Here is a 15,920-nt window from a genome sequence, read left to right on the forward strand (position 1 = left end):
ACGCTCACAGCAATGGCAAAAGGTAAACTGCAATAGGAGTGGTCTATACCAGAGAGCTGTGGGCTCAGAGCAGCAGTGAAAACATGAACACTCAAGCCTCTGTTAGCTAAACATATAAGCAAACGTCACCAGTGGCAGAAAACATGGAACAACACTGGCTTGGGTATAGGATTTACTAAAAAGGATATGAACAATCCAGTAATTGGGACACTGCCAAGGGACTTGCAAGTAGTTTACTTACTGCCATTGCATGCTTAAGAAATACTAGAAAGCAGTGGCATGCCGGGAAAGTCTGTGTCCATAGTGAGGTCTAGGAACTAGCAAACTTGATCTCAGCAACTCAGGAAAAAAAAAAGAAAGAGAATGACCTCCCAAAATTCCTAAGGTTTTTTATAAGCAAAGATGTAGCACAGTAAAGAGGGGGTTGCAACCATTTGCTGCAGAAGAGTTTCTTGAGGAACCAGCAAAGGGATCACAGCAGTTCCTAGGCTGACATATTACAACTGTGGCACCTCTACAGATTTCTTCCCAAACAACTGATTTCGTTTTACAAGCCTACAGACCATTTGACACCTAAATAGTGTGGGAGTGCTCACTGCTGATACCGCACATCCATCTTGCATAAAGGCATCGTTTTGTGGTACATCTTTCACAGGTACTAAATTCCTTTCGTAACAGAAGAGGATGTAATCTTAGTAGAATTTCAGAGATTTAAGAGTGTTACTGTTATAGTTAGTAACAATACACAATAAAACTTCTTCTAGCACTCACTGGCTTTTTGACTGCACCACTTTCATGCTATAATTGCAGATTAATTTTTTGCTCTTTCATTTATTCTTTCCTGTATTTTTTCTTAATAACATAGGGAATGCATATGCTAGAAAAACACAAATTGCAAGCCTTTCATAGAGCAACTAAAGGAAAGGATTAAATCACAAATAAACGTGGGATCTAGTATGTAGTCACAGGAGGAGGATGATGAGAGTACTTTACAAATTTACTTAGGTTACAGAGACTGCAAAACTTAAAATATTATATATATATAACATACATAGGCAGTATATGTAACCGTAACCTAGTAAGTACAAGCATAAATGACCGTGCCAATTTACTATAGCATTCTTGCTGTTTCTGAAACAGAATTAAGCTCATTCTGGTCTCATTGTTGGGATAGTTCACAAACTTGCAAGTATCCTTCAAGATAGTCAGATAAACACTTCAAAATCAAAATACTCGGTATTTTTTTATGAATACGTTTGAATTAAAACGCTTTAAACTTTGGCTTCACATTTCATTTTATGTTTGCACACTGCAGGTTTGCTTTTAACAAGTTTACCAAATTGCATCCTCATACTTAATCAGTACAGCATCTCAACAAAACACTGCTGGATGGGCAACACGCCAGCTCTCTGTTATGATAGGAGGTTTCAGAGAACACCTGGATCTGAGTGTCACAGAAATCTGCTTCACTCTGCACTGACTTTGAACTCCTCCTCATGGTGTAACACGCAACTCTTGTTACCACACAGTACCTTGTTTTCAGGAGTTATTACAGAAATATGTCTTAAATACAGTTCCCAAGAGCTATCCTTTCTAGTTAAATGTAGTAACCAAAATAACTGAACATTCACAGAATGCAGAGTTCAAATACACGTGAAACAGCAATACGAAATACTATATATGAAACAATGATATTGTGTTACCTGTTGAGATGTTCTGTGTGGAAATCTGGAGAGATGGAGTCCCCTTTACTCATGTGCTGTTCCTTGGAGCTCGGTATGTCTCATTTAACCACCAGAGCAAAGCAGGTCAAGAATAATCCGTGTTATCTAGTTTAAAAAAAAATAAGAATAAAATCAAACTCTTTGCCTGTCTTCAACCATTATTGTTCTTTTCTGCCATGAGTGCATGGAATTGGTTATTTGAATTTTATTTTTATTACGCTAGTAGTAATGGGAAGATATTTGCCCAGAGAGGCTGTGGATGCTCCATCCCTGGAGGTGTTCAAGAGCAGGTTGGGTGGGGCCCTGGGCAACCTGGTCTAGCATCAGATCTGGAGGTTGGTGGTCCCACCTGTGGCAGTGGGGTTGGAACTTGATGATCTTTGGTGCCCCTTCTAATCCAAGCCATTCTATGATTCTACAGAGTGAAAATGGGATACAACTAGCTCTCCATTGCGCTGATGCAATTCATGATCATAAACAAGTCCAAGAAGTTTGGGTCACCATAGAATCCTACTGGATAGCTCACTCCCATCCATATTCTATTTTCCATACCATCATATACAAGTCTGGACATGACTGGTTTTCCTAACCAAGGCTGATTTTCCTCCGGGTGTTCACAAATATTTGCCAGATACCTTGAAGAAAATGCACTAGAATCACAGAGTCATAGAATCATTAAGGGTGGAGAAGATCTCTAAGATCATCACGTCCAACCACCAACCCATCCCCTCCATGTCCACTAGCCATGTCCTTCGGTGTCACATCTCCATGTTTCTTCAACACCTCCAGGGATGGTGACTCTACCACCTCCCTGGACAGCTTGTGCCAGTGCATTACCACTCTTTCAAAGAAGAAATTCTTCCTATTTAATTAAATTGAAAGAGAGTTTGTGATTGTTCTGGGAGCCTCTTGCTTTGACTGTTTGATTCTTGTTGCTACTGGTGCAATGCGAACGACCACCAAGTAAAAGAAAACATAACCTGGGTGAACTGAGACAGACAACATGGCTTGCAGCATAAATCAACATTTGGAGCAAGATTCCCTGCGTGTCATAAAATGTTTGAAAATTAATTGAGACTACGCAAGAAACGATAAGTAAGAAACAACATCGTAACACAAGTATTATATTGTGCTGATTTAGGAAAAAGAATACACTAAAGAATGAGATGTCAAGAAAGAAAACAAATATTTTTGGTTTTCTGGTTAATGTGAGGATAGGGAATATACTGATATATTTCTTTAAATGGAGATAACGTTCTACTGATCACAACCTGTTTTCCTACAAAAGAAATCAGATCCTTTCCTGGGGACAACAAAACAGGAGATAAAAAAAATTAAAGTCTTATATCTCAGGAACAAAATATTTTATTCCCTTTCACTTTGGGAACACTAACAATATATTCAATTTGAGACTTTTTTCCCCAAGTGCTGGGGGAACACGTTGTGAAGGAGTTTGTTCATTAGGCTGCAGAAAGCAGTGTTTTTTCAACTGAGGGGGCAGTGTCTCCCATGGAGCTACATAACAAGGCAACACAGAGCCACAGGACTATTATCTATCCCACCGATTGAGAGCCTTGCCGTATGAAATTCTTCCTCCAGGTAAAATAAAAAGATGGGGCTATTTTTTCAGTCCGTTTGTTCTGGCAATTCATTTTATAACAGTGGAATGCTTTCTCATTGTAAGCAGAGCCTTGTGGTGCGCCCACTCTGGGAACAGCTCTTCGTCAGGCTCTGTCACAGATATCATTGTTCCAAGGACTGAACCAGAGAGAAGATGGGGTCCAGGCTCTGATAAATGAATACCAGTAGTCAAAGATGTCACATGAGTGCCCTCCTACTAAAAGTTACTGGGCTGGCTCAGCAGGACATCGTGCCACTGTGCCCATGTCTCAGCTGCTCTGGTTTGCAGACTTTGATGTCAATGAAGTCCCACCCACTAAGCTCTCCACAGGTGCAAGAAGTGCTAGTCTGAGGTGTTCAGGTCACAGTGCTCCAGCAGCACAGCTGCAGGCAACAAGTGATCTCAGGATCATCTGACATGGATACAGCTAGATTTGCTGGAGATTGTTTTTCAGAGAGCTCACTCTGTATGCTGAAACTACTCCTTTCTTGTTCTCTACTTACAGTAAATAGCATCTGCCTCCCAGGACTATTACGGGTAACATGAATGTGATGCGCTTCACAGAATATGGGTAATCAACTGGTTATTTCTGTGGGAAAGGCAAGTGTGGTCCTAATGTACATTAACAAAGACACTCCAACACCAATCTAATAGAAAAGCTGTTCTGGAAAGGTTGTACATACATACATGCAGGGGTATATACTACTTCGGTTATCACTGTATTTTCCCTTTGTCATTAATTTGTTCTGAGTTTTGACAATGTTTTGGTAAATCTTTCTACTTTATCAACATTTGAATATGAATTTTCTGATCGGATTCTCAATATATACCAAATTCCCAGCCCAGAATACATTCCGATGGGAGAAATGAAGGCAGGAATTAAGATTATTGCCAAGTGAGGTAGCCTCACAGGGAAACAAAGTGAATGACTTTTACCTTTTAATCAAAACAATGAACTTCTTGATGAAATCTAAATTTTTTTTTTCTCCAACAAATCGTAGGAAGAATACTCTTAATAGCAACAGCCTCAATCTCTACAAAGATAAATAAATATCAGTTTTCAAACACCATATGCTGAGCTGACAAAAATGGAATATCTGCAATAAACTGCTGTGAGCAGGGACACAGAATGCACTCCTAGGAAAGAGAAAGCTTTTGTTTAAAACTAATAATATTATTACTACATGACTGCAGTAGAACACTGCACTGGTAGTTTCAATAGCAAGATATTAAAAAAAATAGACAGTTTAAAGAGCCTCCCATTCTCTTCCTGCAAGATCATTCTTGCTATTCTTCCTATACCTTAATAGACAAGCGTGAAATAAAATTGCCATACTAACCTAGTCATAGTGTAATCATTGCTTTGGTCTTTGTGACAAGATGTTATTTAGCAGTGCGCTGTGTTCACTCTAGGGCAGGTGTCAAAGACAAAGGAAAGCACTTCTGAGAGCTATGAAAATTAGATATGCTTGCTCGCCTCCTCTCCCACCCTCCTCTCCCTGCAATATTCTCAGTATTGGAGCGTGCCTTCAAATTATAAGTGGCATAGTGAGCCAAATTTGTTCAGTTTTCTGAGCCACGTGCAGGAACACTGTTAGGCATTGCAGAGATCAACCAGGGTTTCTTACATATTAAGCTGGGTGACAGGAACTGCGCAGTCTCTATCTTTCATTTTCCATTTCCTATAGCCACAGGGAAGACCAGATGTACTTTGGGAAGCTACGGTGGGGCTCCTAATTCAATCAAACTCAGCCAATGTACAAAAGGAATATATTTGTGGGGAACTTTCAATATTCGTGCTCTTAGTAAATTAGGACTTTATCTAAAATTCTACAGCAGTTTTGGAAGAAAGCAAACAATCATTAAGGTTTCTACAGAAATGCTTATAGAGATGGCAAAGAGATGCTGCAGAGCCAACTTTACAAATAAATCACCATTAACTGGGATGGGGCATACCTACTTAACTATTTAATAACAAGGATCTGATAGATGACTTTTTAAAAGGTTAATATAGTCATCTTCTCAGTAAAGGAAAATCCAAGAACATCATGTAACAGGGTTTCCTCACATATACAGAATGAAAGTCATTCGGACAGACAACTTTTAAATAGCTTTAAATGTTAGTATCTAAGTAAAAGTATGCATTTAAATCAACACATGACATATTCTTAAAGCTGGAAACATCGACACAATCTCTAGAAATATTAAAGGAAATACTTAACAACTTGCCTCTTTGCCTCATTCAACCAATCCCTCCAAGTAAGTTCTTGCAGACACCTACAGCACACAGTGATAAATGCTTTCTAAAGATACAGCGTATAAGTACTACTATAGCACACCTATCCCAGAATTTAACTGTCAAAACTACAAAAAGTTGTTGCTTCACCTGAAAAAAAAAAAAAAGCACTATTTAACTCTTCAGACAGAGGACTATATAAAGATTTATCAGCTAAATGCTAAAGTTTATCTACTGCACATCACCAATTCTCTAATTGTGTTTCACAGCCCTAGCAAGGCATGGAAGCGCATTTGCTTGAAAAATGCTCCACAGATTTTCTTGCTGCATCTTGCTGTACAGGCTATATCTATACCACCTGAAATACTGCATAGCCTAGTAAAATTCCAAGATGGTGTAAGGGTAGGAGGCAGGAGATACAATTGCTTTAAACCAGTTTCAGATCACCCAAGAAAGACAGCAGTCACAACCCAGTAATAAAGAAGGAATCACTTACCCCTTTCCAAGGATCAGGGCTCACTAAACACTTCAGTGGAGATAATCTCCAAGCAGAGAGCCTTCCCTTGTGGCTACCAGCCCTTAAATGAGGTTAGGGAGGGGTTGGACCCAGGGAATTGCTTGCAGCTGTGCTCCCAGGGCTGGCTACGCCCTTTCACCAGGTGCTTAATCACTGGCTCAGGCTGTGACCTAATACTTCTCATACAGATGGCCACACTGATTCAGATTAAATAGAAATTCCATCTCATTTTTGCTCTGGACTGAGGAAATCAAATAGCTTTTGTCAGTATGAAATTTCTCTGGTGTGACTCTAAAACACTGTGCTCACCTCTACGCATTGCCTTGACTCAAAGCTACACTACCTTGCTGGAGGCCAATGGCCTTGCACATCAGGTGCAGCTGGAATAAAGGAGCACCTGAGCCTGTCCTCCCACAGCTTTTTGTCCAAGCTTTCATCAGTAGTAGGGAGGGTTAGTGGGGAGCCTGTTCCTTTCTCTAGTTTTCAGGAGCAGGAAGCTCCTGTCCACACAGCAGTGTGACACGTGCATGGGCACTGACTGGTTCACAGTGTAAACTCCATAGGGCACAAAAAACCAGGCTGAAGTCAGGGAAGCCTAAAGAGCACACACTCTAAGCCAGAACACTGCAATACAAAATGCCTTCCCTATCTTCTACCCCAGCTGGTGTGTAAATTCCTCCCATTGGAGATGGTAACTCCTTATGGCTTGGGGCAAGTCAAGGCCTCCTGGGCATTCAAATACTGCAGCATCACCAAGGAAGGAAACTCTGTGTCAAGGCCATGCTCTGAGCCCTCTCCTGGCAGTTTTGAAGCTCACTTGAGGAAGTAGGACAAAGTACAAGCCAGCTCCAATAGGGCCCAAAGAAATGAGCTTCTAGGTGAGAGCATACGTGGTAAAAAAAGCCACATCTAAGCACTCTGCTTTGTCAGAAAAGACATCGGTGTGCCAAATAGTTCATAGAAAAGATCATGATCTTGAGCAGACAGGTATCTGTTGAGTTGGGAGGCCAAGAAATCTGGACAAAAAAAAAAGAGGCTTTTATTTTTCCCAACAAAAATTCCTATTTCTAACTTTATTTCTCTCCAACAGTGTCTTTTTAACTGTTTTTACAGATCTCACAGGCAGGCAGTTCAATACAGGATAGCAGTCTGCTTTACTGCCTGTTTTCTGAGCAATTGCTGAGATTTTCCAGAACCAAATTGAAGATGGTTATCTCAAATGATCTTTTAATAAAACTCACACAGAAAATATCCCACGGTGTTCTGAAAGTTGTAATTTCAGAACAGTTTGCTGCAGATAATACTTCTGGAATAAGTACCAACAACTTATTTCTCCTCCAAAGTCAATGCAGGGTCTCCACTACGTTCACTTTCATTAAAAAATGGAACATTTCATGACACATTCTGGCATCTACTACATAACTCATATCAAGTACTTGCATTTTCTATACTCGAATCTAAATATGACATAAAAATAATTTATAGTCAAACAGTTCATTTTTACTATCCCTTAGTGACATTCAGCTTCTCTTGTTCTAACTGCCCATATGTCCAGTGAGACCAATCATTCTTTACTGACAGATCCATTTTTAGAATGAAATGAGAAAATCTTTCATATGCTATATCACCACATTGAAAAAGTTTCATCTCCACTATGATCTTTCTGTTTTCTGCAGGTAAGTGCTAAAAGAAATGGATCCCACATAAAATCATTACCTTGAACTGAGTCAGGACCAGAATAAAATGAAAACTGAACCTTATTTTCAGCTATTCGATGGGCTGCACAGGATCTGACAGCGGGAACATGTACTGTCCCAAATGTTCATCTGGGTGAAGTCTCCAGATTAGCAGCACAGAAAGTCATGCCAGCCATGTTTTTCAGACTTCTATCAGTAAAAGGGTTAGCAATCTAAGAGTTGATGCATATCTTGAGATCTTCCTATTTTACTTCATACAATCACTAAGGACAAGGTCCAGCATACTAAGAAACTTTTGTTGTTTTTCTAACCTTTAGTCAATGCAGATGCAATATGTCGCTTACTTTCTCAGATAGTGCTCTTCCTTTCAAGCTCTGCTAATGTACAAGGCAAAGAGAGAACTGTTCCTCCTTTTCTTTACACGTACGTGAAAGAACTGTTTCTGCTGGTGCAGTGCAAGCGTGACACAAAGAAAGTCAAGTCTGACCAAGCAGGGCACATAAATGATAAGAAGACTCAGGATAGAAGATCCATAGCCACTTTGCCTTGCATCTTCTAGTTTTGTGTCTTATTGTTACCCCCTCCGTATTGCTTTGAATTACATTAAAAATGTATATCCTCTGAATTCCTTAAGGTCTGGCAGGGTATGTTTATGTGCATGGGCACAGCAGAGGAAGGAATTCAGACAACATCATTTTAGTACTCGGAATCTTTTCTTTATCCAAAATAAATAAGGATTTTAGCCTTCTCAATATTTAGTTAAATACATAAGGCTTTCTAGTAAAAGCACTTGATAATTTCAGTCTTCAGGAGATGTCTTGCCTTTCACAATTTCCAAGGAGCATATAATTGACTTCCAGGGAAATTGGTACTTCAGTTGAAATTCAGTGCATATCCAAATCTTTAATCACACACACACAAACATATCTGTGAAGAGACAGAGAAATAGGTAGATACTGATACACACTTCTAAAATAAAATCCAGCACCCCCAATACTCCTTGTCTACTTGCAAGGACAGATTGGCATTGCCCCAGTGATGACGGAATAGTGGGAAGACTTCAGCTGCTGTCTAAGTTAGGTTTTATAGTTTCATCAACAAGCAACATAGAAGCCTGGATTCTGTTCTGGTTGACCGAATGCATTTCAAGTTCAATTTTCACCTAATCTATAAGCCAAATTATGGAGTTTATTTGCCTGGAGGCATTACTAGTAAGAAGAAAAATGAAGAACATTACTGTTATCCTTCAGGTTTTGGAAAAAAGAGTGCTGTATCTCTAAAACTTTCTTTAGAAGATGAATCTTATTCAGATACAGTAAAAAGTATATAAGTTCTGCCTTTTAGACCTGAGAAAATCTATCTGTGTAAAACAAGTAGTCTATCACAACAGGAGATGCAGCAGTAAAAAAAAACAGTAAGGGAAAAAGATGATTGGACAAAACAAGATTTCAACAACTGTATGTATTAGTTACTGGTGGATGCTGATTCCTGCCATATCACTGAGTGTTTAAGAATAAGTCCATATACACACTCTGTAATTGAATGTCAAGAAAAATGAAAATATATTGTTTTATTGCTACTGTTCATTGATTTATCGAAGTGATTTATTGTCATTGGACATGAAGACCAACAAATCATTTTGCTGACACCATCAGCTGCCTTAACTAGGTTGTCAGTTCACGACATTAAAGGTAATGGATGGTGATTATTTTACTGTAATGGGTTTAATCAGTGCTTTGAATGACTTAGCAGTCATGTCATAGTATAGCCAACTCATCATTCATCAAGGCAGCATTTTGTTTACCAACATCATCTATAATTCATTTGATTGTTGACAATCATCAGCAAATACCTCTCAGGCTAAGTTTTATCAGAAATGAAAATCTGCACAGCTGCAGCATACTAACTAGCCCCACAGACTACAGCCAGAGCAGAAACGTTGGAAGTTGCTTGCTGCCTCTCTCCAAGAAGAGGTGCTGCCAGCCAAGTCTGAGTTCACATGGGCTGCTCATCAGCCCAGCATTAGGATTTACAGCATTCTGAAATACACAGTGCTTGTTCTGCTCTGTGGGAATCCTCCAGGCAAGCTTTGAATTCAGTCATAAACAGAAATTTCGGTGTATTTTAGAAAACAAAAGTGTAATCAACCTGTTCTGTATTCCCATAAGAGGAACCTGACTGATTTTCTCTGAATCCCCATTCTGCTCTTACTTGTATTACAATGAAAGTAAGTGTGATGAACTCCAGATTCATAAAAGTTCCTACTAACTTTATGGAAAAGGGTATACAGCACTAGAGACATTGTACTGCTACTATCCTAAGAAAGGCCCTTAACTCAGTTGCTTGTATAATATCATTTACAGGGAAAGGACAGCACTCAAATTGCTGAAAATGCTTCATATTAAGCTGATGGGTTAATAGCTTAATTCCCTGCAAAGGTATCTTGTTAGTATAAACAGATGGAAACTTTCTACAGCTCTGGTAGCTTTTGTGCTACCTTTTAGTGCATTTTTTTTCTCTGACTTTTGCGTCACAGATCTCAACATTAATATTCTGCCACTGATGCATGAACAGAGAGATACCACAGATGTAGCAAAAGAAGAGTATCAAAGTTCTGCCTTTCAGACCTGAGAAAGACACTGGCAGAGTCAGACATAAGCGATAGCTGTTCTATGTACCTTAAAGTTGAAGGAAACCATTTCAAAGTTCTGTGAGATTCCTTTACATTTCAAAAAAATTTTGATCGTTCTATTAAATATGCAAGAGACCTGCAAAAAAAAAGAGTTTAAATGAATGAAATTTAAAAAGAATATCCAACCAAAGCAAGAATTATTCCCACTTTTTAATGCATACTTAATATTTGGCCTCAAAATCCTTAACTACCAAAAATGAATGCATTTTGGAAGTAAGTGAAACAAACACTGAAGGTACAAAGAAGAAACCGTAGTTTATAAAGAAAAAAATGTTATCTTGAAGTTCCATTTCAACCACAAACCAGCATTCTAGTTGGAAGACTAGAGTAGAAATGACCAATGTAGGACAGAAAAAGTGTTAAAACTGTAGAAAACAGGAAATTATTTTGCTTGCTCAGGAGAAAATGTACTTCCAAATCTATAAACATCCATATAAATTTTTTCATCAAATCTCAGAAAAGATACAGCGAAATAATGCCAGCCATATATAGTGCTAGGAATAAGATATTGAGCATATTAGAAATATCCAGGCAATATCCTTGATGGGGCTACCCATGGATTAGAAATTATCTACAGTAGAGAAATTACTTTTATTACAGTTAAAAGGAGGCTAAATAATATATTAGAGATTTCTTCCAACCCTAATAGTCTTTCACTTGTAAAGGTGAAACTGAAATGAATAGACAGAAGTAATAAAGACTGATACATAGCCTAACAAATGTCATTACTATAAAATGGAAAGACATCAATGCCAAGCAAAACCAAGACTACAGAAACCATACTTAAGCAGTAAAGATTGTTTAACGAGTTAAAAAGCAATTGATATGTGCTAGATGGAGCTTCTCCTAAATACCTAGTTCAACGTTACTACATTATAAAGCCAGATATCTTTTTATTTCCACAATGTAGTTTGCAAGAACAACTTTCTATGTCTGTATGTTTCTTCACAATTTAAATAAGGCCTATGACTATTGACCCTGAAGACTGTTTAACTATGCAAATATATTCCCTGTGTTTAGTAGACAAATCTGGAGCTTAAACACTTTGAGTGTCTAGAACGGCATAAGATCAGAACCTGTCTCAGATGGTCCAGGCTTGCACAGACTTAGCAGGCACCAGGGTACCTCATCAGAACGGTGTTACAGCACTCTGCAGAACATCCCATCAAAAAGGCACTTGCTAGCACCAGTGGTGAAGGAAGCAAACCACAAATACAGCACTGAGAGTATCCCATTCAGAGAAGCTCAATATTTTGTCTAACTAATTTGTTGATGAAACCTGGTTTGTTGTGGGTTTTTTTTTTTTAATTTCTTTTAATTAGCTGGCAGTTGATCCAATCTCAAGTCTGCCTCCTGCCAGCCAAACCTACTGTTATAAAAACATTACCTTTCCCCCCTTCAGCCACCGATCGTTACGCTTGCCCTCCCTGACAAAGACTTTCTTAAAGATTCACCTTCTCAAAATTTAAGAAGCCATCTATGCAGTCAGACAGTACGTGCCCTACAACTCCCCATTATTTCCAAGCTAGTGAACTAGCATGCAAAGTCAACTTCTGAACAGACATTTCATTTAGAAGATGTTTTACTGATGTCAGTAGCAGCACTGAGCATATTAATAGCAAAATAAATGAAGCACATTAATAACAAGTGCTTTCATGCACATGTTTTCATGGCACACTGATTTTAGAATGTGCATGAGCATTTGGAAGGTAACATGTGAAGGCACCAGCATACACATGAAGTGAACTAGAAGTACCATGTTTGGCTTGGAAATGAATGCCCATTTAACACAGCATCTCTTGGACACCTGGCAGGAGAGGAGACTGCAAAATACAGCAGTGCTGACTTCAGGCTGCAGTGCATTAGAAACATACTGAGTGCCATGCTGGTGGGCTTCACTGAGTTTCCACAGAGGGGGGAGTCAAAATCCCTCAGCACAGGATTGATTTGAGTGCCTCACAGAGATAATTCACACATCAATATTGTTAACCATTTCATTCTACTAGTGAAAGAAGGGAAGGCAGCCAACAAATCACATTGGAAACTGCATTCACACTTCCGACAAATCCAAGAAATCAAGAATGGGAAGCTGCATTCATCTGAAGAAAATGGAAAAGCACATATTAGGAAATCAAATCTAAAAATTGTATGTATAGATGAAAGAGAATTTTAAGGATGAAATTACAAAAAAGAAAGATAGCTTTCCAGAAGAATGTATCAGCAGTAGCATGTCTGCCAAACAATTTCTAGAAGCAGCAAATGGTCACTATTTATCAGAGCTCTGAAATCCATTATTTCAGCGTTTGATAGGAAGCAAGAGAAATGGCACACTGGATCATTTCTTTCCAGGAGAAAAGTCAGAGTGACTGCCTCAAACTGAAATGTAACCAAGGAAGGTTTAAGATTAGGAAAGAATAGATACTAATATTCCAGTAAAAGCCTGAAAACAAATCACATATGAAAGCACTCCTTGCTTAAACAAGCTTCTGTAGAGATACATGGATTTGTGAGCCAAATTTTTCTTTATAAGATTAATGGAAAACTCAGTAAAGTTCAGATCAGTAAATCTGATTTTTATATCAAGTGAATTGATAAAAACTGTAATAAAGGAAGAAGTAGCAGACACACAAATAAATACAACATAGAAGAACCAAGACACAAAGTTGTGTCTCATGAGGGTATTCAGGTTCACTGAAAGAGTTGATAAATGGGAATGAGACCATTTCGATTGATCTGCTCTACCTGGATTTCCAATAAGGTTTTGACAAGGCTTCTCACCAAAGGCTCTTAAAAAAATTAAATTGTATGGAACTGCAAGCAATGTCCTTTACAGGATTAATGACTTATTAAAAGGTAGAATGTAAAGCATAAGAATAGTCATTTTTCATAACACATCAAAACTGTGGGCCCGTATGAGTCCTCTTCAACATATTTAAAGCTCAAGAAAGGAAGGAATAGTAAGAAGGCAAAGTTTCTTCATGATTCAAAATTATTCTGAGTACTAAAAATGAAAACTGTGACAAGTAGCAGAATGATCTCACAATACTGCGTGACGAGACAATCAATCAATGTCAGATGAATTTTAAAGTAAGGCATTTGGGGAAAAACTAGTCTAAATATGTATATATTAATGTACTCTAAATTATATCTCAGCATTCAGGGAAGATCTCGGAGTCATTAAGGATAGTACTTTGAAAATGTCAGCTCATGGCTCAGCGGCATCAAGAAGGGAAAACAGAATGGAAGGAATCATTAAGAAAGGATGAAAAACAAAAGCAAAATCAGCATTATACCACCTTATAAGCCTACAGAATTCCCACAGCTTCAATGCTGCATGCCTTTTTAGGCAACCCACCTCTCAATGGACACAGCAGCAGACAAAAGCTGGTAGAGGCAACCAAGTGCTTATTCATTATGCCTGAGTTTGATTTGATACTTCTTCATTTCTGTATTATCAGGCAGCAGTTTTAAGACTAGGAAAAACAAGTAGGTTTCTCTCATTGACCACAATCTATAACTAAAATGTCAAAACTCGTTGCCAAGGATGCTTTGGGAGAGAAAAAGAAATCTGTGGAAAAATGACCTATAAATGCCAAGAAAACACAATTAATAATATGAACTTGGTCAGTATGTCAATAGCCATGGACTGCCAGAATTTGGGAAAGTGCTGGGAGAAGAGTAACTCTGTACTTGTTCTACTCATACAGTATTTTCACAGATATCTGTTCCTGGACAGTATTAAAAACAAGATATAAGTCTACACGAATCACTGGCTGCCCTTAGCAAGAAACATGCTTGTGTTCCTCATCTGCGAAGCGGTTTACAAGGAGAAACACAAAGACAACATAGGGGGACTAAAAAAAAAAGAAGATTCAGGCCCTGGTTTCAGAACCTCTATGCATTTTTTTTAAACTAACTTGTCTTAGTTTTGCCTTCTGTCCATTTGGACATGTATATTGCACTTATTTTGTTCTCTGAGAGTATAAAATATAATATTATTTTTAGCCACTTTCACACATATTACGATTTCTTCCCAACTGTATTTAGGCCTCAAAATTCTGAGGAGCTGTGCCTTCTTATGCTAGGTCTGAATTCGACCACCTACATTCTAGACAGCTGGACACAATCTTGAGTTAAAAAAAAAGGCCCCTGGTAATCAAGAGTCTCCTGAAGTTACAGAAATCTACCCAAAATTGCAGGGCTCAGTTTAAACATCAGATCTAAAATTTTTCACACTCTCATTCTATTTTGACACCATACTCTACCTTCCTCTGCTTTTTCAAGACTAAATCAATGACTCTCAACTAGATCTTCACTTTCTCAATTATGAAAGACTACATTATAAGTTACATTTAAAATATATTTGCACAACGCCATAAGTATAGGGATTGAAACTCTAAATGGAACCTCTAAAATGTGACTAAAATATTAATTCAGGTCTGACAAAAAGATTTAGAAATGATATTCACTTACAAGATTATGTGCATGTTACTATGTCTACCTGAAGCTACCTATATCTATATAAAGTATGAAAAGAATAGGAACTTGTTAGCATACTTGTACAAAAAAAAAATAATAATAATCTTACCCTATAGAGGAGATACAATTGAAAATTCAATGGTAAGACTTTGTTCCTCTGTATCAATATGTATCATCTTGCACTTTTTAATTGGCTAAAGTAAGGAATCACCTGGGACTCAAAAATAACAGTTAAGAGGGACTGTTACAGTGTAGTACATTTTATGTATATAGGAGTAGAGACTTTTGAGTCAGCCCTGTCTCTTCAGAAACTGTACCACACATCAGAATATTTTTTAAAGTGCGTAGTTTGAGAGAAGAGAATGATGGTATTTCTTTTCTCCCCGGAGAACTTCATCCATTCAAGCTCAGTGAAGTCTCAAATGAAATGAAGACAGGTTGAGTTGAAAAAACAAAGGATACCTGTAGAACAGCCAAAGGAAGCTCTAGCTTCAACCTTCATTGAATTTGTCTTGCTCCTCATCTACCTGAATTTGTCAGCAGCAACTGTGCCATGCTTGTAAGCAGCTCTGCTTGACTTTATAAGAACACGTTGTCAAAAAAGAAACAAATTCTTCCACAGTTTTTTATTGCCTTCAGAATTTCATGAGAGTTTCAAATTTGAGCAATCAATGTGAATGAGATAGACTATAAAAGCAAAGATTATTGCCTCAGAAATAGCTCTGCGTTCCTTGCCTTTCAATAATGAAGAAAGAACTTTATGTAAGATACCAGAGTGATCAGCATGGTATAAAGGACAAAGAGACACATACATGATTTTATATCAGAAAAAAGAAAAAATATTAGATTTTACATATTGCCCAAAAAAGAGCTAGAAAGAGAGGCATCCTGTTATTTTTGCAAATATCACTCTTAAGTCTACGTCTGCAAAGAATGTAAGATCTACCTTTTAAA

The 15,920-nt window shown here is 38.1% G+C and overlaps 1 protein-coding gene across 2 annotated transcripts in view; it reads right to left on the reverse strand.

Annotated features, from left to right (window-relative positions):
• Positions 1-6,175, reverse strand: part of FSHR (follicle stimulating hormone receptor) — a 100,717-nt gene extending 94,542 nt beyond the window's left edge. Inside the window, exons 1-2 of one of the 2 annotated variants that reach the window (XM_021390910.1) lie at positions 6,078-6,175; positions 1,704-1,829 (exon numbers count right to left, since the gene is read on the reverse strand). In XM_021390910.1, coding sequence (XP_021246585.1) covers positions 1,704-1,756 — 53 coding nt within the window. In that variant the 5' untranslated portion in view covers positions 1,757-1,829; positions 6,078-6,175. Of the gene's footprint in view, positions 1-1,703; positions 1,830-6,077 lie in introns of those variants that run through there. The other variant, XM_021390913.1, reaches the window with a different exon arrangement.

Source organism: Numida meleagris, chromosome 3, assembly GCF_002078875.1.
Source record: "Numida meleagris isolate 19003 breed g44 Domestic line chromosome 3, NumMel1.0, whole genome shotgun sequence".
Classification (NCBI taxonomy): Eukaryota; Metazoa; Chordata; class Aves; order Galliformes; family Numididae; genus Numida; species Numida meleagris.